Source organism: Narcine bancroftii, chromosome 3, assembly GCF_036971445.1.
Source record: "Narcine bancroftii isolate sNarBan1 chromosome 3, sNarBan1.hap1, whole genome shotgun sequence".
Taxonomy (NCBI): Eukaryota; Metazoa; Chordata; class Chondrichthyes; order Torpediniformes; family Narcinidae; genus Narcine; species Narcine bancroftii.
This window is the reverse complement of record NC_091471.1, coordinates 176,237,791-176,259,574: the sequence shown is the minus strand read 5'-3', so window position 1 is coordinate 176,259,574 and position 21,784 is coordinate 176,237,791. Positions and strand designations below refer to the sequence as shown.

General features: G+C 40.7%; 1 protein-coding gene across 20 annotated transcripts in view; it reads right to left on the bottom strand.

The window, feature by feature from the left end:
* Positions 1-21,784, bottom strand: part of LOC138757878 (serine/threonine-protein kinase 32B-like) — a 267,585-nt gene that overhangs the window by 58,602 nt on the left and 187,199 nt on the right. For all 20 annotated transcript variants that reach the window (XM_069925913.1, XM_069925927.1, XM_069925925.1 and 17 more), the window contains one exon: positions 1,811-1,848. In XM_069925913.1, the coding sequence (XP_069782014.1) occupies positions 1,811-1,848 (38 nt within the window). The remainder of the gene's footprint in view (positions 1-1,810; positions 1,849-21,784) is intronic.

The window sequence follows — 21,784 nt, the reverse complement described above, 5'->3', positions numbered from 1 at the left end:
AACAACTATTAACCTTATCTAAGTCCCGATGTTTTTTAAAAAAAATACCTCAATAAAATTACTCCTGATCCTTCTGTGCTCCAGGCAAAAAAAAATATCCCAGCCTATCATGTTTTCCTGTCCCAGTAGTATACTTATGACTCTTTTCTGCACCCATTCCATCTTAATAATATCTTTTCCATAGCTAGGCAAACAGAACTGCACAGAGTATTCCATATGTGGTCTTGCCTATGTCCTGTACAACGGTAGTATGACATCCCAGCCCCTGCACTCAATGCCACGAATGATAAAAGTGGGCACGGCCACCTTCACCACAAGTGTTGCCACTTTCTGGGAATTATGTACTTGTACCCTTCGTCTCTCTCTCTCTCTCTCTTTTACTTGATTCCCCAGGACCCTATTACTTACTGTACAAGTCTTGCCCTTGTTTGACTTATCAAAATGCAACACATCATACTTATCCAAATTGAACTTCATCTGATCAATGATCAGGATATCATTGAAATCTTCATTCAATTTTCTCAGTGTGCAGTTTGCCACCAATATTAGCGGCACCAGCAAACTAACTAACCATGCCACCTCCAGTACTCTAGGCTATTCATCTAAATGATGAACAGGATCCAGCACACCACTTTCAAACACAGCTTTCAGTTTGAAAAGCAACCCTCCACATCGCCCTCTTTTTCCATCTGCCAAACTAATTTTGTATTTGGATGCCTACCTTGCCCTAGATATCATGTGATCTAACCTTCCGGATCAGCCTATCATGAGGGATCTTTCAAAGGCTTGCTCAAGTCCATATAAACAAAGTCCAATACTCTGCCCTCATCAGTCTTCTCGTTCACCTTTTCAGAAAATGCAATCAAGTTTAATGAGACACAATTTCCAGTGAACAAAGGCCATTCTGACTATCTCTAATCAATCTTCTCCTTTCCAAATTCTGATAGATCCTGTCCTCCAGTGTGAGGTTTCATTGCTGTATCTGTATCTCTTGTGTGTCATCTGAGTGCTTGGTTAGTGTAGACAATTTGACCACATGGGACTATCCCATGCACAATAACTCAATGTAAAATGCTGGAAATTATCAGTAGGTCAGGCAGCATAGATGGAGAGTGAAACAGCTATTGTTACAACTCAAAACATTTATCAATTCTGATGAAATGTCATGTTTCTCTCTTTGGTGCAGCTACCTCACATACGAATAGAATCTGAAAAGTAAGATTTTTAAAAGTTGAGTCTGAAAAGGAAAGTGCATCTCTAAGCTTTTACTTGTAAAAACATTGAAATTATTTTTATTTTAAATGGTAAACGAGGAAGTTTGAACAATTTTCTGGAGGAACGCAACAAGCATCTGTCAGGGCAAATAAATTGTCAGCAATTTGGGTCAAGACTTTGCAACAGGATTGAAAGCGGAGGAGAAAGATAACCAGTGTAAAAAAGGCAAGGTGGGGGGGTAGGTGGTGTATGAGGCAGGGACTGGTAGGTGATAGGTGGACCAAGGGGAGTGAAAGATGATGGACAGATGGAGGAGGGGAAGATCTGGAGTTAGGAAACTGAGGCAGATGTATGATAGGTGGAAACATACAAAGAGAGAAAATGGTATATTCATATGTTCGGGTTTAAATGCAGACTTGATGTTGAATTTAAAGTTGGGGAATTGAAATTAGAGCTTGCCAAAGCAACAAAATCATCCTAAATAACTTTTTATGATAATTTTATCCCCAAGCATTACTTATAAAAACATTGGGAATTTTTTTTCTCTTGGCAAAAACACTTCCAAATCAACAGAAAACAAGTGTGAAAAACATACCATGCTCATCAAGGAGAATATTGTCAGGTTTGATGTCCCTGAAACAAAAATAGAAACAGAGTTCATTGGTAATGGAAACAATTCTTAAATTATTTTTGTTCATTACATTCCTGCTATTCCATTTCTACAGTGAAAGTAATGGCTAGCTGTTAAGTATCAGATTTTAAGATTGCAGTTGTGTTTTGGGAACATTTGATATTTAAGTTGATATTGGAATAATTCTTTTTAATAGGCTCTATTTCGCACTCCACTTACAAGGTGACATAGTTTCATATTAGTATGTTCAAAAGCAAGTTTTCATTAAAGGATTATCTAAAATATAATATACGTGAATATTGAAAAATTCCTTAAGACGATAAGAAAATTGCTCCTTTTTCTCATATTTAGAAGGGTCATAATACCTAGGCCCCTTTACACTAAATCAAAATGGGCTTTGAAGCAAAATTTGATGGACACTTATGCAGTAAGCAGATCAATATGAGTGTCCTCTTCCAGCCCAACATCTCCAGCATTGTGCACATGGTTCCTTGTGCAGATTCAAGGATGTGTTAAAAATCTCTTGAAGAACTGCAACCCTGGGAGTCAATTGCCCACACCTGCACAAAGTGGAAGAGAATAGTCATGCTGTTATTGAGAATCTCAAGTCCATGCATTGGGACCGCACAGGATTCCTACATGGCTGGCCCATTTGCCCCATCAGGTACCTTTTTGAATAAGTCTATGGTTCCCACATTAGCCTGTTAGACATCTCAGTATCCAATATCAAACCTTCAATCTTGAGGCATTACCCAGAAGAAGATGATAACAGGGGATATTATCATCTTATTTGAGCTATTTTCCCAATTGTATGCATTCATCTTGCAGTTTATTTTTTAAAATTAACATCAACTTCTGTTCATAAAAAAAATTCTCAGGGTATCTACATATGATAAGTCAAAATTGCAACGTAATGGTGCTAAACCTGTAAAAATATCCCAAAGAAAAAAAAGGCCTGTGAGTATATCGCACATTTCACAAACTCGGAATATCCAACCCACACCTGACCCAACTCAAAAAGAGCTGTTAAAAGTGTCCTGAAAAAAATCATTTCAATTGCTGGTTAAGCTTCCAAATCAATGGTCAAATTTGAACATTGTAGAAAATAGAGGAGTAAAACACAAAAGTCTGCAGATATTGTGATTGAAGTAAAAACACAATGGTGGAGAAACTCAGCAGGTCAAACAGTGTCCTTTATATAGCAAAGATAAAGATACAGAACCAACTTTTTGGGGTTGTGCCCTTAATGAAGTTATGACTGTTACAAAATGGGTTAATAAAATTATGATAAAAATATATCTTAAAAAGGTATAGATTTTGGGGGTTTAGTTTAGGTCACTAAACTCAGAAACCTGGCCAGGAATCCTGGGCAAGCATGGCGTCGGCAAGTGCAACGACAATGGGCGCCTCCTGTTGGAGCTCTGCGCAGAACAGCGGCTTGTCATTACAAACACCCTTTTTCAGCAGAGGGACAGCCTTAAGACCACCTGGATGCATCCCCGATCCAAACACTGGCACCTCCTGGACTACAACCTGGTGCGAGAAAGTGACAAACGAGATGTGCTCCACACCAGGGTCATGCCTAGCGCGGAATGCCACACTGACCACCGGCTGGTTCGCTGCAAGCTCAACCTTCACTTCAAGCCAAAGCCCAGGAACAATAAAGCCCCCAGAAAGAGGTTCAATGTTGGAAACCTGCAGTCAGACGAAGTGAGAGGAAACTTCCAGGCAAACCTCAAAGCAAAGCTCGACGATGCAACCCGCCTCACGGACCCATCCCCTGAAACCCTCTGGGATCAGTTGAAGACTACCATACTGCAATCCACTGAAGAGGTACTGGGCTTCTCCTCCAGGAAAAACAAGGACTGGTTTGACGAAAACAGCCAGGAAATCCAGGAGCTGCTGGCAAAGAAGCGAGCTGCCCACCAGGCTCACCTTACAAAGCCGTCCTGTCCAGAGAAGAAACAAGCCTTCCGTCGCGCATGCAGCCATCTTCAGCGCAAACTCCGGGAGATCCAAAATGAGTGGTGGACTAGCCTCGCCAAACGAACCCAGCTCAGCACGGACATTGGCGACTTCAGGGGTTTCTACGAGGCTCTAAAGGCTGTGTATGGCCCCTCACCCCAAGTCCAAAGCCCGCTGCGCAGCTCAGACGGCAAAGTCCTCCTCAGCGACAAGATCTCCATCCTCAACCGATGGTCAGAACACTTCCAATCTCTTTTCAGTGCCAACCGCTCAGTCCAAGATTCCGCCCTGCTCCAGCTCTCTCAACAGCCCCTAAGGCTAGAGCTGGATGAGGTTCCCACCCTGGATGAGACATATAAGGCAATCGAACAACTGAAAAGTGGCAAAGCAGCAGGTATGGATGGAATCCCCCCAGAAGTCTGGAAGGCTGGCGGCAAAACTCTGCATGCCAAACTGCATGAGTTTTTCAAGCTTTGTTGGGACCAAGGTAAACTGCCTCAGGATCTTCGTGATGCCACCATCATCACCCTGTACAAAAACAAAGGCGAGAAATCAGACTGCTCAAACTACAGGGGAATCACGTTGCTCTCCATTGCAGGCAAAATCTTCGCTAGGATTCTACTAAATAGAATAATACCTAGTGTCGCCGAGAATATTCTCCCAGAATCACAGTGCGGCTTTCGCGCAAACAGAGGAACTACTGACATGGTCTTTGCCCTCAGACAGCTCCAAGAAAAGTGCAGAGAACAAAACCAAGGACTCTACATCACCTTTGTTGACCTCACCAAAGCCTTCGACACCGTGAGCAGGAAAGGGCTTTGGCAAATACTAGAGCGCATCGGATGTCCCCCAAAGTTCCTCAACATGATTATCCAACTGCACGAAAACCAACAAGGTCGGGTCAGATAGAGCAATGAGCTCTCTGAACCCTTCTCCATTAACAATGGCGTGAAGCAAGGCTGTGTTCTGGCACCAACCCTCTTTTCAATCTTCTTCAGCATGATGCTGAACCAAGCCATGAAAGACCCCAACAATGAAGACGCTGTTTACATCCGGTACCGCACGGATGGCAGTCTCTTCAATCTGAGGCGCCTGCAAGCTCACACCAAGACACAAGAGAAACTTGTCCGTGAACTACTCTTTGCAGACGATGCCGCTTTAGTTGCCCATTCAGAGCCAGCTCTTCAGCGCTTGACGTCCTGCTTTGCGGAAACTGCCAAAATGTTTGGCCTGGAAGTCAGCCTGAAGAAAACTGAGGTCCTCCATCAGCCAGCTCCCCACCATGATTACCAGCCCCCCCACATCTCCATCGGGCACACAAAACTCAAAACGGTCAACCAGTTTACCTATCTCGGCTGCACCATTTCATCAGATGCAAGGATCGACAATGAGATAGACAACAGACTCGCCAAGGCAAATAGCGCCTTTGGAAGACTACACAAAAGAGTCTGGAAAAACAACCAACTGAAAAACCTCACAAAGATAAGCGTATACAGAGCCGTTGTCATACCCACACTCCTGTTCGGCTCCGAATCATGGGTCCTCTACCGGCACCACCTACGGCTCCTAGAACGCTTCCACCAGCGTTGTCTCCGCTCCATCCTCAACATCCATTGGAGCGCTTACATCCCTAACGTCGAAGTACTCGAGATGGCAGAGGTCGACAGCATCGAGTCCACGCTGCTGAAGATCCAGCTGCGCTGGATGGGTCACGTCTCCAGAATGGAGGACCATCGCCTTCCCAAGATCGTGTTATATGGCGAGCTCTCCACTGGCCACCGTGACAGAGGTGCACCAAAGAAAAGGTACAAGGACTGCCTAAAGAAATCTCTTGGTGCCTGCCACATTGACCACCGCCAGTGGGCTGATAACGCCTCAAACCGTGCATCTTGGCGCCTCACAGTTTGGCGGGCAGCAACCTCCTTTGAAGAAGACCGCAGAGCCCACCTCACTGACAAAAGGCAAAGGAGGAAAAACCCAACACCCAACCCCAACCAACCAATTTTCCCCTGCAACCGCTGCAATCGTGTCTGCCTGTCCCGCATCGGACTTGTCAGCCACAAACGAGCCTGCAGCTGACGTGGACTTTTTACCCCCTCCATAAATCTTCGTCCGCGAAGCCAAGCCAAAGAAGTTTAGGTCACACTTCACAAACAAACAAGTCATTTGGAATGCACAAACCTGTGGAGATGAAGCCTTCATGTCTGTCACTGACTACACAGAAACCATGAAGAATTGCCTGTTAAGACTTCACAAGTTAATTGGACTGATGTTGTAGAATTAAATTGGACTATTGTCTTTATATTAAAGGGACAGCATGTTTGAACAGATGTCCAGGCTCAGAAACTGATTAATCTTTTATTGGTAAACTGGTGCCAGCAATCCAAATTTTTGGTTGAAGTCTGCTGTTCTAAGATGAGTCATGTAGTTTTGCAAACAGAGAGAAAAAAACATGCCATTCTTTAGCAAACCTGCTGTGACCCTATTTCAAGATGGGTTTGAGTTCTGGGTTCCGCCTATTCTAAACCCTGTACTCAATTACAAAAGGCTTTGTCTGGTTATTCTGTTTCTACTGAAATAGGGGAAAAGAAGTACTCTTTGTGGTAACCTGGAAGAAGGGGTTATCTTTAGGGAAAAAAAAACCCATGAGGGGGACAAGTTTCTTTGGCAAGGCACTGAAATGGCTGATTGAAGGAGATCAGTTTGTGTGTCCAATGAACAATGAATATCTCTCTCTCAAACCAACAAAGACCTTCCTGAGCAGTAACAATTTAAGTTAAAGCACCAGAGCCTGGTGAAGATAATAAATGTTAAATTCTGTTCATAGTATGGAAAACTGCCTGATACTAGTGAACTTGGAGACGTGTAAAGCGAATGAACAGTGAAACAAAGAACTTTCCTGAACACATACACATTACGTACATGTGTGCTTAGAATTAGAAAGGGGTTAAGTTAGGTTAAGTTAATAGTATTAAGTTAAATGTTGATGTTATTATTATGTATGAAAAAAAATTAAAAACATTTTTGTTTAAGTAGCCATTTTCTTGGTGAATATCTGTTACTGCTGGTGTTTGGAGTCCTCTGGGGTAGTAACAAGACAAAATATAGGCACTTGCCCAAACAAAATGGTGGAGGGAGGGGCAGAGAGGAGGAGTACAGTTCCACTAGCAGGAGGTAAGGATAAAGGAGGGAGGATATATCAGCAAGCAGGTGGGGGGGGGGGGGGGGGGAATGGCTCTGTGAATGACAGGCTGTTCTTCTAGCAATGTAAAGCAGGTTGTCCTCCTAGTAACACTGGTTTAAAAATGACTAATCTGTTTTAATGATGTTGATTGGAGGAAGATTATGGATCTGTGCTCAATGTTTACATCTGAAAGTGCCTCTATAATTGTAGCTCTCCCTCTGCACTGTCTCATCTTTAGACCTCATGTCACAGAATTTGGATTTGCATTCACCACTTTCTGACTCAGAGGTACCAAGTTAGCAATGCTGATTTGCGGTAAACATAGTGGAAGTGAAACCAAACGGAAAATAGCAGTCAAATGTAATTCAAATATAAATCAATATTCAACTTTAAATCATGGTTTCAATGAGTTCCCCTTGCAAAAACTCCTCTGACAGAATATAATAATGCAGTGATGCACATTTCCAGAGAGAATTCCTCATATGTTGATTTATTTTTCACCAATGGATTGAGATGAAATGAATTGAAATCAGAGTTTATTCTCATAAGTACCATGTTCAGATGCAGTAAAATTCTTACTCACTGTAGCCACACAGGTATGTAAGATATACCCATCATAAAGGATAAATTAAATTATGACAGTAATGTTTCTTTTATTACAATAAAGAATCTTGGGTTCTTTAAAACAACTAGATTTTGAACTAAGCAACCAGCACTAAAAATAGGACACATACATGCAAACCTCATGGGAAGGCATCCATCTTGAATCTACTAAAGATGCAACAACATTCGCAAGATGCAACATTCCTCAGATGCTATACACTCCATCTCCTACTCCTCCTAATGGTAGCAGCTATTACTACATCCCTTTTCCTTGCGATGTTTAATCTAATATGACACATTAATACAGTATATTTTCAATTTAAAGTTCAACACAAACATAAACACAATAGCAGCACCACAAACTTTTAAGTGTGCAGTTCTTCAAACAGGTCTCAGAGCTTGAAACCATCCTGTCATTGTCAGCATTTATCCCTGGCCAATAAACAGCAGCTCTGGCCCTCATGCACCCTTTTCAGCATCTCTTGTTACAGTGATTGAGGAATGACAATTCTGCTCTGTCTGAGTTGTCATTATGGCTGCTATCCTTCAAGGTCAAGGATGATGGTCTTCATTCCATTGATCCACAACAAAGCCGCCTGTGCGTGCATTTGTTTAACGTGTACTTAATGTTGCACTCCAAGAAGCATACAATACTTCACAAATCAGTCAACTATTTCCAATGGCATGAAAACCATGACGATTGGAGCTGATGGATTTGTTGCAGCCTTTGTCCGCTCAGAGTAACTTCATCTGCCTGTTCCATCACTGAGGACTTAGTTGGATTGTTCTTTGTCAGGGAATTCACCCTCAGCCTTACCACTATGGGTTACCCTACCAGGAGTATAGCTCCAGACGGCATCACTCTCAGGATCACACATGCTTCTCCACCATGACAAGGCTGAGTAGAAGCCCATTGACAACACTCAACTCTGATGTTGTAGTATGGCTGACATTCACTTCTAGGCCATCTTTCATTCAGATTCTTGATGACCTTCTGTAGAACTGCTTCCTTTTCTGTTTCAGCTGTGATCTGCTTGGAATTCATGCCAGAATCGGAAAGAGATTCAGTGATCAGATTTACATCTGCTGTGTGAAACTCTCATTGTGAGCTTCACTCTGCATCGATGCCCTGGATAACACATCAACAAGCACAATACGTTTCCCTGGTATGTACACCAATTCAAAATCAAAATGTTGTAGCTTCATCATCAGTTTTTGGATTCTCAGCAACATTTCACAGAGATTTTATTGATTATTGGTATTAATGGCTTGGGGTCTGTCTCTGCCATGAATGTTGGTAGACTATACACATAACTGTGGAATTTCTCGAGTCCATAGACCAGACCTAGACACTCTCTATCTGTACATATTGACATTCAGATGTTGTCATGGTCCTTGATGCGTATGCAACTGGCCTCCAGTCTTCTCCCACAGCACCTCTTCCATCTTTTGAAGTGTCTATGGATATTTTCATCTTTCTGGATGCATCAAAGAATGTCAAAAGTACTGGTTCTGTAGTTAAAATAATCTTCCATCGTCCCCATTCTTCCTCGTGGTTGTCTGTCCACTTGAATTCACATTTGTCCTGTAACAACTTCCTTAGGTACATTGTTTTGGAAGACAAGTTTGGTGTGAATTTGATCATTCCCAGCACACTCAATATGCCTTTTTTGTCAGTGGGTCTGGTCATCTCTAAAATTGCTTTCACCTTGCTCTTGTCTGGCTCCAAACCTGCCTGACAATTTATCTCCCAGAAAGGTTATTTCCTTTACACCAAACGGACATTTTTCTCTGTTTAACTTTAATCCATATTTCTGGATGCATTGTAGCATTTTGATGAATCTTTTATTGTGCTGTTTTTGTGGATCCCCATAGGATCATATCCTCCATGTACACACATACCCCATTTAAGCCTTCCATGATGTGCTCCATTGTCCCGTGGAACATGTCTGGAGCTGAGGAAATTCCAAAAGGCATCCTCAGACAGGAGTATCAGCCAAACAGTTAATTAAACGTACAGTATTTTGTGCCATCATTACGCAGTTTTATTTGCATCCAATTTAGGGAAAAACTTTGCAGTAGCCATCTCACTTGTAATTCCATCCATTGGTATGAATCTAATTATATTCCCTCTTTATATTGGCATTCAAGACTTTGGGTCCATGCACATGTGTAGGTCACCGTTCTTATTTTTGACACAAACCACTGAATTCACCCATTCTGTGGGCTCCTCCACTTTCTTTATGACCCATAGTGCCGTAATTTGGTCAAATAGCTTGAGCTATTTTTTCAGTGGGGCTGGAACCTGCCTCGGGTCATGCACTACTGGTTATGAGTCCTCTTTTAACAATCTTATGGTGAATGGTAGAATTCCAAGCCTCTTGAAGATGTCAGGAAATTGATGCAGTATTTCCTCTACGCTGTTCTGTGCATGGTCATTTTTAATGTGATACACCCTCTTGACTAGGTTTAAGTTTTCACATACTTTGTCAGCAAACAGTGAATAATGTCCATCTGGGACTACTGTGAACCTGAACTGCTGCTCTTTATCTTTAACTTTCACCTTTCGTGTCCATGCTCTGTCAATTATATGCTTTGAGCAGTACAGGGTTGGCATGGATGTATGGCTTTATCTTCATTGCTCTGATATTGCACTCGCAGATCAAATTGACCTTTGCCCCTGTGTCTAACTTGAAAGGTATTTGTTCCATTTGAATGCAATGAAACAGTCCACTCCTCAACACTGTTCACTTCCTGTACCACCATGCTGTATCACTGACAGCAGTTTCTTCTATAGTGCGTACATTTTTAGTTCTATTTAGTTTCCCTTTGGAAAAACATTGTATAGTGATTCTGCTCTTTGCACATCACAGACTTTTCCATAAGCTGTGTATGCTTCATGCCAGATCATTTACAATTGAATGTCTTTCCATCTTTTTGTTGATTTCTGTATTTAATTTTTTGTTTATGTGTGTGTCCAGACACTGTGGCTATGACAATGCCTACATTTTCACTGGCTTTTATACTATCATTTTATACTACCATATATACTGAACACTTTCACGTATTGCAGATCTAGTTTACTGGCATGGCTTATATTCACTGTTCCTGCCAAGGTAAGCTCTGTCTCTCACAGGAACCTCTCTCTCAATTTTTTATCAATAATTCTGAACACAATTTGATCACGGATCATTGAGTCTTGCAGCAATCCAAAAGTGCATCTTCTTGATTTTAGTTTTAAGTCTGTTAATAAAAGTATCAAAGCTTTCTCCCTGCAATTGCATGTGTAAGCAAAACCACATACCACTTGAAGGTTTAATTTTTTTTGATAACCTTGTTGAATTTGCTCTGGTCTTCTGCCTCAGCAAAAACAAATGTGTTGAAAACCTCTAGAGGTTGAGGTCCCACCATGGTAAGTAGCATTGCAATCTTCCATGTGTCAGGTTGGCTATTGATTCCAATCACTTCCAGGTAAAGCATAACTTTGCTTAAAATGCCTCCACTTATGGTTAATATTTTCAGTCCAATTTAGTGTTAGGAGCTTTTAAACCCTCCATATTTTCTCTGCTGATATTGACTGATACTCACTATGCACATTTTTTCTTCTTCTTTCATTCCTGTGCACAGCAGAACTTGTCTGTCTGATCTCCTAACTTGAAGGATCATCAGAACTTTTTATAGCCAGATGTTCTCCCCAGTTCATATCCTGGCAACCTCCCGAAATGGAAAAATATACTTTATTTTACTTCTACAAAACTACTATGCAGCCCCTGTGGAAGGAAAGACACATCAGGCCCTTTCAAATTTCCTTGTAATATGGGAATTACCAGGCAATTTACCAGGTTGAAGACCCAGGTACAGGGCTATTTGAAAGAGCCAAGCCCAGTCAAAATCTACCAGGGTCCCAAACCTATCTCAGAGGTGGTCAGGAAATGCAATAAAATTTACCCGGGAGTCCTCCTCTGTCTATTTGAAAAGGGAAATGACTCATCCAATTACTCTGGAACTTTAAACAGAAAGGGACCGAAAGAACATAGGGAACAGGGGATTCCCTGTGGCTGCATGATGCGTCGCTCATCACATCATCACTGGCATGAGATTCCCCCTTAAGTTGCTGGATTGGTGATTTAGCAGGTAGGTTAGGCTGCTATTTGAAAGGTGCAGGAGGCACACACTAACCAGTCATCTCACCCGAATCTCAGGAGGGCTACTCAGGTGGTGCAATTTGAACTTCTAAGTCAGCAATCCTTCCCCTCAATTGTGGGCAAAGTGGAGAGGATACTCTTTCCAAAGCAATTGTGTGGAAACTGTAAGGTGTAAGACCAAAGACTGCATAGTAATTGATTCAAATGGTTGAGGTGATAAGGAGCACAAATGTTGACTATTAGTAAGGTATTTTAAGGAAATGGTGACGATGGGAGTTAAGAACATGAAAATGGGAAAGATGAGAGCACATTTAATCTAAAGTTGGGACACTAAATGTTCATTCTAGAGGTTGCAAAGTGCCCAGACATACCATGCTGTTCTTTGACTGCAGACAGACAATTCAAAACAATTATGCAACTGAGAATTAAAGTGACTTGTAATAAGGAGCTCAGGACATACCTTCAGAGTGCAAGAGTTCTGAGAAGTGATCAACCAATTTGCATTTGACTTTTCCAATGTAGAGGAGGCTACATTTTGAACACTGAATGCAGTACACTCGAGTGGAAATGAATCACTGCTTTACCTGGAGCAATTGTTTGGGTGTCTGTTGGGATGGGAAAATATGAATGGAATGGAGTTACATCACCTCTAGTTTTATAGAAGGAGTCATGGGATAGGATGTTGTGGGTGGGGATGGAATAAAAACATGGACCAGGGAGGTCAATACGAAACTAAAAGATGTAGAGAAAGAAGATGTGACTGGTGGTGGGATCATATTGGAGATGGCGGAAATTGCAAAAGATATCCGAAGGAAGGTAGTTTTCTATTCTCTAAAACATACAAATAATCTTTCTCCTAATATTTGTTTATAACACTTAGCTCCTATCTTTAGATAAATGAAGGAGAGGAAGGAGGTGACTGTAATTATTGAGGTCTAAAATCTCGTATGGATTGATTCATACGAAAAATATGAACTATGCCTATACCTTCTTTTCCTTGCTTGCTTTGCAAATTAGCGAAGTTATGTAAAATGCATTCAATCTCACAGGATACAGAGCCATTTTAAAAACCTGCAGGTGATAGCTGTCAGAACCATTTTGTTACACATTTAATTCACCGTGGATATTTGTCAGTTCAAATATGTTGCAGGACAATACAGCGTTTCTACTAAATGCTATTTTTGAGCACAAGACTTTTTTAGTGAACATCTACTGCAGAAATATTAAATGCATTGTGACTTACTCTTCCTAGAGATATTAAACTTGCAGATTTATGGCTGTCTGCAGCTCTGAATTAACAACGTAAAATCATATGTAGTTAAGAATTGCTTCAAAATGTTTTATTCCTGTTCATTTGGTCTGCAGTTTGGTGTTGAGCTGTTGTCATTTTTTCCATTTCTGAAAATGTGATTTCCAATTATTGTAGAACCTGTCTCTTATGTGGGTCAATATGTGTCTACCTGGGTTTATTCAAATGGTTCAGCTGTCAGAAGATACATATTACACAGCATACTATCCAATGTATTTATTGCCTCTCTCCAGAACCAAGCCAGCAGAGGTATGGTGGGCTAAGCCTTTTGCTAGTCATATATGAGATAAGGCATGGTCTCTGTCAGCTTTATTTGGATGGATTGAGTCAGCTCTTCTCATTGCAAGTGCTTCTCATTGGTACTCACTTGAGTCAGGCAATAGCAACCTTTAGCACAATTATAATGACTGGAACAGCAGAAAAGATTTGAGATCCTTGGAATATCTTTGCGGATCCTCATCTGTAAAAGGTGAGTATTTATCAGCTGCTGGGCACTGCAGTTCACGAGCAATTGTGATACCACTACAGATTTGAGAAAGAAACATCAGAGAACAGAGAAACTCCCTATCCCACTGCAAGCTATGAAGGAAGTTGGTGGACAGGGTAATTAGTCTACCCAGGTAATCAAATATGCAGAGCAGTCCTGCTGAAAAGTTCCAGCCTGCAACAGTTCTCTTTTCTCCCACTGATGCTGTTAGATACCTGAGTTCCTCCAGCAGATTCTAGCATCTGCAATCTCTTCTAAATCTCTGAAGAAGCTAAAGGCCATTTCATGCCACGCCTCTGCTTGGAGGCCGGCTACATGCGGAGGGAAAACATAAAACTTACCTTTCATAGAGCAGCCCTAAAAGGCTGCTCCTGCATTGCATTCATATTGAGTGGCACCTCATAGTGCCCTCTGGATCTGATGGAGGAGGGGCGACTGGTGCTGTAGTGCCACCCGACATAAATATGCAGCTGAGCAATGGCTGTCTTCCCTTCCCGTAATCCTCCATGCAGCTGGAACCGCTCTGTTTATGGGTAGGGAAGACAGCCATTGCTCTGCTGCGATTTGAGCCCAGAGAGCGGTCCAGTGTTGCTGTCACAGCCCACATCAGCCAACCCCTGATGGCCTCTGACGGCTGCCCCTGCCTTGAGGGGGTCATGGAGGTCGTGGGCTGATGGCATCATCAGCCACTTGCAGCAGGTACGTTCAACCCTTCCCCGAGAAGGGTTGGGTTCGGCTCCTTGGAGCCGGCTATGGTGGATTCAGAAAGGTAAGCCTCTAGGTGTAAGGGTGGAGAATCTCTTCCTTTACAGTCGGGCATTTTCCTTGCTCGAAAGGGCCTTTAGTCAGAGAGACTGGCAGGCGTTTTTCACACATGCCATAGATGCATTAGTTTTAACATGCCTCCAGCTTATAATCATCTTATCATCTTGCTTCTTTGTTAAAATACTTAAATGCATTACCATCAGATCTGCTTTTTACAGCCCATCCCACACGTAATTGGTTATTCAGGGATATCTTTGCTTGAAGTTATCACACTCGTAACTGTTATGAGCCCAATGGACCCCAAAACCCATCAGCAATAGATATTCACCCCGACAAATGGTTACTTAAACAAAAGTTGTTTTAATTATCTTTAAACATGAAAACAGAACCAAACTTTAATTTATCTCTATTTTTAACTTACTTAACTTAACCCCCCCTCTAATTCTAAGCGTACGTGTATGTAATGTGTGTGTGTGTAAATTTAGAAAAGTTCTTTGGTTCACAGTTCAATCTCAATTCTCATTCTTCCAAGTTCACTGGTTGCAGGCAATTCTTATACTGTGCACAGAATTTAACATGTATAAAGTTCACCAGGCTTTGGTGCTCAAAAGGTAAATGGTTACCGCTCAGGAACATTCTTTAGATTTTGTAGAGAGAGAGATGTGTGGTTCCAGGATTTCCACATCTTAGATACCACCATTAGTCACCTCAATGTCTTGCTGATGAAACTTGCCCCATCAAGGTTCTCCAGATGATAACCTCTTTCTTTTAGGTTATCAAAGAGTTCCTTTCTGTTACCCTTATTCCAAGAGAAACATTTGATAGCCAGTCCTTTCTGACTACTCTGAGCTTCTGCTTCAGTTCCAACAGCTTCTGTTTCAGTCTCACCAAGCTTCTCCTGGCTTCAGTTTCAGCAAGCTTCTCTCTGTGTCTCTCACATAGTTCACTTCTTTGACCCTTTTCTCTCTCTCTCTTTCTCTCTCTCTCTCTTTTGACTCACACACAGACTGCTTGCAAAAACACCTGACCTTCACCATCAAACAAAAGAAGTCAGTCTTCTGGTTCATCTGTTGTTTTTAGGTAAACAAGAACCCATCAGTGACCTTTCTGTGCACTCTTCAAAAGCCTTGCAAAAAGGTATCAAGAGACAGCATGTCTGTGCTTTTGCTTTAAAGACAATAGTCTATTCATTCCATAACATCAATTCAATTAACACCAACTTGTGAAATCTCCATAGGCATTCTTCACAATTTCTGCAAAGTCACTGTGGATATGAATTTATCTCCCCAAAATATTTCTATATATTCTGTCACAGTAATAATCTGAAACTAATCTTCTTGTATCTAATGCTAAATGATATCCAATTTCTTTTTTAATTTTAAAAATTTTTTCACTATGAGCCATATCAATAACAAAATTCACAAATGATCATCAACAATATATACATAGTGACATTTTTTTTCTTTTCCCCCACTTCCTCTCTCCCCTTCCCCACCCTCATCAAAAATCAATAAATGATAAAAACACTTAAAACAAAGAAATAACCAAAAAAGGAAAAAAGTTGTACCGTCCACTTTCACATATTTGAATCTTACTGTGCTCATAATTATGTTGTTTTACGAGATGGAGGTTTGTGGTCAGCATTCTCCAACATATTTTATGTATGGTTCCCAAATTTGTTCAAATAATATACACTTGTCTTTCAGATTGTATGTAATTTTTTTTTAATAGAATACACTTGTTTATTTCTGTAAACCACTGTTGTAATTTTAAGGTTTGTTTCCAATTTCTAGGTTGTCATAATACACTTTTTTGCTACTGCTAGTGCTATCATAATAAGTTTTATTTGGACTTTGTCTAATTTTAGTCCTAATTTTTAGTCTTTTATATTATTTAACAGAAATTTTTTGGGATCTTTTGGTGTATTATTTTTTTGTCATTTTGTTTAATATTAGGTTTAGATCTTCCCAGAAAGTTCTTACTTTTGATATTCATTTTCAATGTTCCAATTTATTGCCAGTGTACATACAGTATGTATCATCACATATAACCCTAAGATTCTTTTCCCTGCGGGCCAGGCAGAATTTCTACTTATCAGTAGTGCAAAAAAACTACTCAAGAAAAGATACGTATACAAAGAGAGAAATTTACACAAAGAAAGAAATGTAAACAGCTGATTACACAATACAGAAAATTGATATTCAATAATAAATAATGTGCAATGTAAGAATCGTTAAATGTGTCTCTGATTGAGTTTGTTCTTTGGGCTCTGATGGTGGAGGGGTAGCAACTGTTCCTGAACCTGATAGTATGAGTCTAGTGGCACTTATACCTCTTTCCTGATGGCAGCAACGAGAATAGAGCATGTCCTGGGTGGTGTGGATCCTTGATGGTTGCTGCTACTCTCCGAAGGCAGCTTTCCACGTAGATTTTCTCGATGGTGGGGAAAGTTTTGCCTGTGATGTACTGAGCTGTGCCCACTACCTTTGTAGGGCTTTCTGCTCGGTATTGGTGATGCAGCCAGTAAGCACACTTTCCATTATACATCTGTAGAAGTTTGGTAAGGTTTTTGATGTCATACCAAACCTCCGCACACTGCTGAAGTAGAGGTGCTGACGTGCTTCCTTCACAATGACATTCATGTGTTGGGCCCAGGAAAGATCCTCCTTGATAGTGACTTTCAGGAATTTAAATTTGCTCATCCTCTCCACCTATGATTCCCCAAAACTGGGTATTATGATAGACAACTTCAAGCTGAACACAAAGATAATTTCAGATTTGCTGTATCACATAGGAAGTTGAAGAAACATTAAGTTGACTTTTATTGAATTTAGCATCACTCCACAAAAGTAACAGTTGTTGCAACATTGACAATTAATTTCTGCTATATTGAATATTCTTGAAGACGATAAATGCTATCGTTAAGTACACTGATGGTGCTATTGCCTGAAGAATATTGTTCAATCTATATCAATGTAATGCACAGCATCTGTACATGTGATCTGGTTTTATAGCCTGTTTGTTCCAATCCTGTCTAAGCATGTCCAGTCCTAAGACAACATTTGCATAGCACCTGCACTGAGTACATCTCCAGGCATGCTTGGACTGACAAAACAGCTTGCATTGTAGGTAATATACGAGTAGACTTACAATATGACAGGAAATCACAAAATAGGACATATTGAAAAACAGTAAGTGATAGGAACATTTTGATGTGATTGTCTTGACCAGCAGCCCAAAATCCATAAAATACACCCAAAAGTGTTCAGGAAGCAAAGTCTTCATTGTCTAGTATTATTTACAAAAATAGCAGCAGGTTCTTCCTGGGAATCCTGTATGTCAGTCATAATCCCCTCATTGCCATGGCCCCAATTCAGACCCCTCGCTGTCTTGTGGTCACGCACTCTCTGCTCACACCAACCTCGCCTGCCAAAGCTGCTCCTCTCACTCTCCACTTTGGTGCATTGTAAGATAGGAAAGGATGCTGGTATCACAGAGGGAAACTAGCCCAAAGTCTTCCTTATAGATAAAAATAAGTAAAAAATGCATTTACCAGAAATCTGAAATAAAACCAGAGAATGAATGAAACACTAGACAGTATTTGTGCAAAAGGAAACAGAGATAATGTTTCAGGCTGAGATCCTTTACCACAATTAGCGAAGAGATTCTAAGTTGGAGAGAGAGTAGGAAAACATGGACAGAAGAAAAATATCACTGAAAGGGTGAGGTGAGGATTATTATGGTGACAAGATATTAAGAAAGGCTTTTAGTGAATAGATTAATTGGATAGATTCATAGTTTTGATGAAAAGTCATCATTCTGAAAGATTAATTGTTTATTTTTCCACAGATGACGACTGATCTGCTGTGTATTTCTAGTCTTCATTTTTCTTGTATACATATGTTGCATGGGGATTGCACAATGGCATTAAAAACCAGGCACTGCTAACTCTCAATTGTACTGAGCAGGCAAGGCCTGCACAATCCAAACCAGATCTTATCTAGATACTTTATGCCAATTTGGTTTTATTTAAAGGGTCCTACCTCTACCGAGCCACGCCAGGGACAGTGCTTAATGACTGAAATGCATGCACAGATTGGGCCAACAGCTTTGAGTACAAAATGTTTTAAGAAATAAATTTGCACTATGGCTAACAAAACAAAATGCTTCAAGCAAGAGAAATGTTAGAGCTACCCCGGTAATGAAAGAGAGATTTCTGTTCTTTGTTCAGAACCTGGGTTTTTAAAGGTGATACTAGATAGTAATGTTCTTCCAGGACTCCTGAAAACTATGTGCAGTGTGAATGAGGGTACTTTAAAATTTAAATTTGTTTGTAATTTATATATTTTTTTATATTTTAATTTTTTATATTTTATTTTTAAATTTTGAGATACAGCACAGTGACAGGCCCTTCCACCTCACAAGCCCATGCTGCCCAAAATCACCAATTAAACTACCACCCCCCACTCTTTTTTTTTTGAAGGGTGAGAGGAACTGGATCACCTGGAGGAAGCCCACAAGATCATGGGAAGAATATACAAACTCCTTACAGACAGTGCTAGATTCAAACCCAAGGCACTTGTGCTAACTGCTAGGCTGACAGCAGCAGTCTTTTGAAACCAAGGCTGTAAACTCACATCTCCAGACATTCTAAAGAACATCAGGAAAGTGAAATTAAGAATAGTTGGTTGACACCTTTCTCATGGGCTATTTTTTTTTTAAAGATTTACCAACCATCTGATAAGATAAACAAGATCTCTAGACTTCAGTAACCTCTTCAAATTAAAGAATGGTTTGAGTTGGGAGACATATGACCTGATACTGGTAGGACAAGCAAATCAATGTCTGCAGGCCAACATGCCTGTTACTGAGGTCTTGGTTATAATCAGTCAGCTATGTTAGGCAGGCCATATCGTTCAAATGCCTAACACCAGAACTCCGCAACATAAATGAATTCTGTGCAATGCTATGGGAGTACATTATCAGGCAAAGAGAAAGTTTCAAGGATGTACTCAAATCTTCCTGTAAAATTCCAGAGAACCTCTGGGCCATGACCTCTGCAGCATTTGGAATGGTATTGAGGACCTAAAGCTCACACCCCAGGTTCACAGAGAAGCTCTGCATTAGTATCAGAAGGAGTGTACCACCTCATGAAGAGGAAGAAGAAAAAAAATAAACAAAAGTAATAATGGCATTTCAATGGCTATGCATGCAAACGTAATTTGTTGCATTTGAGACAACTGACATGTAGTAATGTATGGAAACAGCATAATGAGAAAGGAATAATATAGCTCTGAACAATAAGATTGTATTTTAAATTATCAAGTCACTGACACACTAGTACAGACACTATCTAATCTGATTCCTTTAGTTATTGCTCTGGTTAGAGGGACTTAGGAGAAATGGAAATGCAAGGAGATGTAAAGCTTCAACTGGTAATTGAGGGTTAATTATCCATGCAGAGGATGCAATTTAAAAGGGTATGTAGGTGGGATTTATTTCCACAACCATGATTTTAAGCTATTCTATATCTTGTTGCTTTCTTTGGTTGTATTATTATTTGGTCCTTCAAAACTATTGTCAAGATTTGATATCTTTGCTCTTGCAATGTCAATCAATCTGTGTCTTAGCTAGACACTCGTGAGATAAGATTTTTAACATTCTGGTCTCAAGAAGACCATATCATATCTACAAGCAATTGGAGCCTTGTGGCTGAGTAATTGGGGATTTCTCAGCAAATTAAGAAAATACCGGTAATGTCTCCATCCAATCCTGAACCTGTAGTGCAGTGAGCAGCCACAGAAACCTAATCTCCAGTGCTGTTTGCATGGAGTTTGCACCACTTCCCTATGACTACATAGGTTTCCTCCAGGCACTCCAGTTTCCTGCCACATACCAAAGATGTACAAAAGTTGTTGGGAATGTGGGAAAATAGATTACACAAAAAAATTAGTGCAGCAATGAAATAGCTCTGTGAGCTGGCATGGAGTCAACAGGCTGAAATGGCCTCCATCAAGAAGAAGATGGGAACAAAAACCATAGCCCATAAATAACACAGCGTAAGCGTTGGAAAACCGGCGGCTCCTATAACCACTTTTATTTGGACTCCAAGGCTTCTGTTTCACGTGGATAACGCAGGTATCATTCAGTGTACCACAAAGTCTCTTGAATAGCACGGGAAAGTAAAGGTTCAATTTTGATCCAAACATACAAGCAACATTGCAGGCCACTGGGAACTTCAGGCTGTTTGTCAACAGCCATCTGAGCAGGAGGGCTTTACAATCTACTTTCCCAGCTAGCTGCAAGGATGCTCTCTGGTCAGTCTCTGTGAGTTAAAAAAAACTATCAGTACTGGGTGCTGAGAAATGGAGTTGTCAGAATGATATACTACAAATTAATGAATTGAACAGATGGTGCAAATTGAATTCTTAGATAATTAGTTACAGCTGCTCCATTCCACACTTGCTAAGTGCACAAGTGTTGTGCATTAACAAAGTCTGTGGATAGCTAACACATGGTTAAAAAGAGCAAGCCCCTGACACTGAATTTAAAGACAGACTGAGCAGGTGTACTGGGCAGTATGCTCATTACCATATTCCAGGATCTTTGAATACTAATCCATGGTACATTCCTGGAAATTGGATTGCACTATACAATTCAATTTCTGGAAAATCAAGTATCATTGAAAATTAATGATTTTGCATGTGGATTCTGAAACCCAGTGGCTTTGAATTGGCGGACTGGAGCATATTCAAGGATTCCACTTCACTTCACTGACTTCATCAGGACCTGTGTGAATGAGTGTGTGCCCATGTACACATGCCACAAGTACCCTAAACAAAAACCCTGGAGAATCAGATGATTTGCATCCTGCTCAGGGCTAGGCTATTCAGATCTAGATAGGAAGTCCAGGTACAACATACAGAAGGCCATCTTAACAGCAAAGAGGCCATTCCATGTAAAGTTAGAAACAGAATCAGATACTTGCCAACTATGGAAAGGCTTCCAGGCCATTTCAAAGTGAAGCCTAACATCATTAATGGTTATGATGCCTCACTCTCCAATAAGCTAAATACCTTTAATGTCTGCTTTGAAAAGGAGAATTCAACAGGTCTAATGAGAATCTCTGAAGAAGCTGGCGATCCTGTGATATTTGTCTCAGTGGCTTTTGTCAGGACATCTTTCAAGAGGGTGAATCCTCTCAGGAGAGCAGGCCTGATGGCATTCCTGACAGGGTACTGAAATTCTGTGCCAATCAACTAGCCGGAGAGTGTTACGTCTCTGTATTACTTGGGAGGCTTATTAAATTAACAGAGACACAAAATTCAAATAATGAAAGAGACTTTACTTATGGTGCCTTCAACCATCTCATGAAACTGTTCACACACTCACATAGACATATACATATGCCACACAATGGGACACTATAGTTACTACAGTGAGAAGGGTGTATTCTTATGAAGTTACAACATAGTTCACA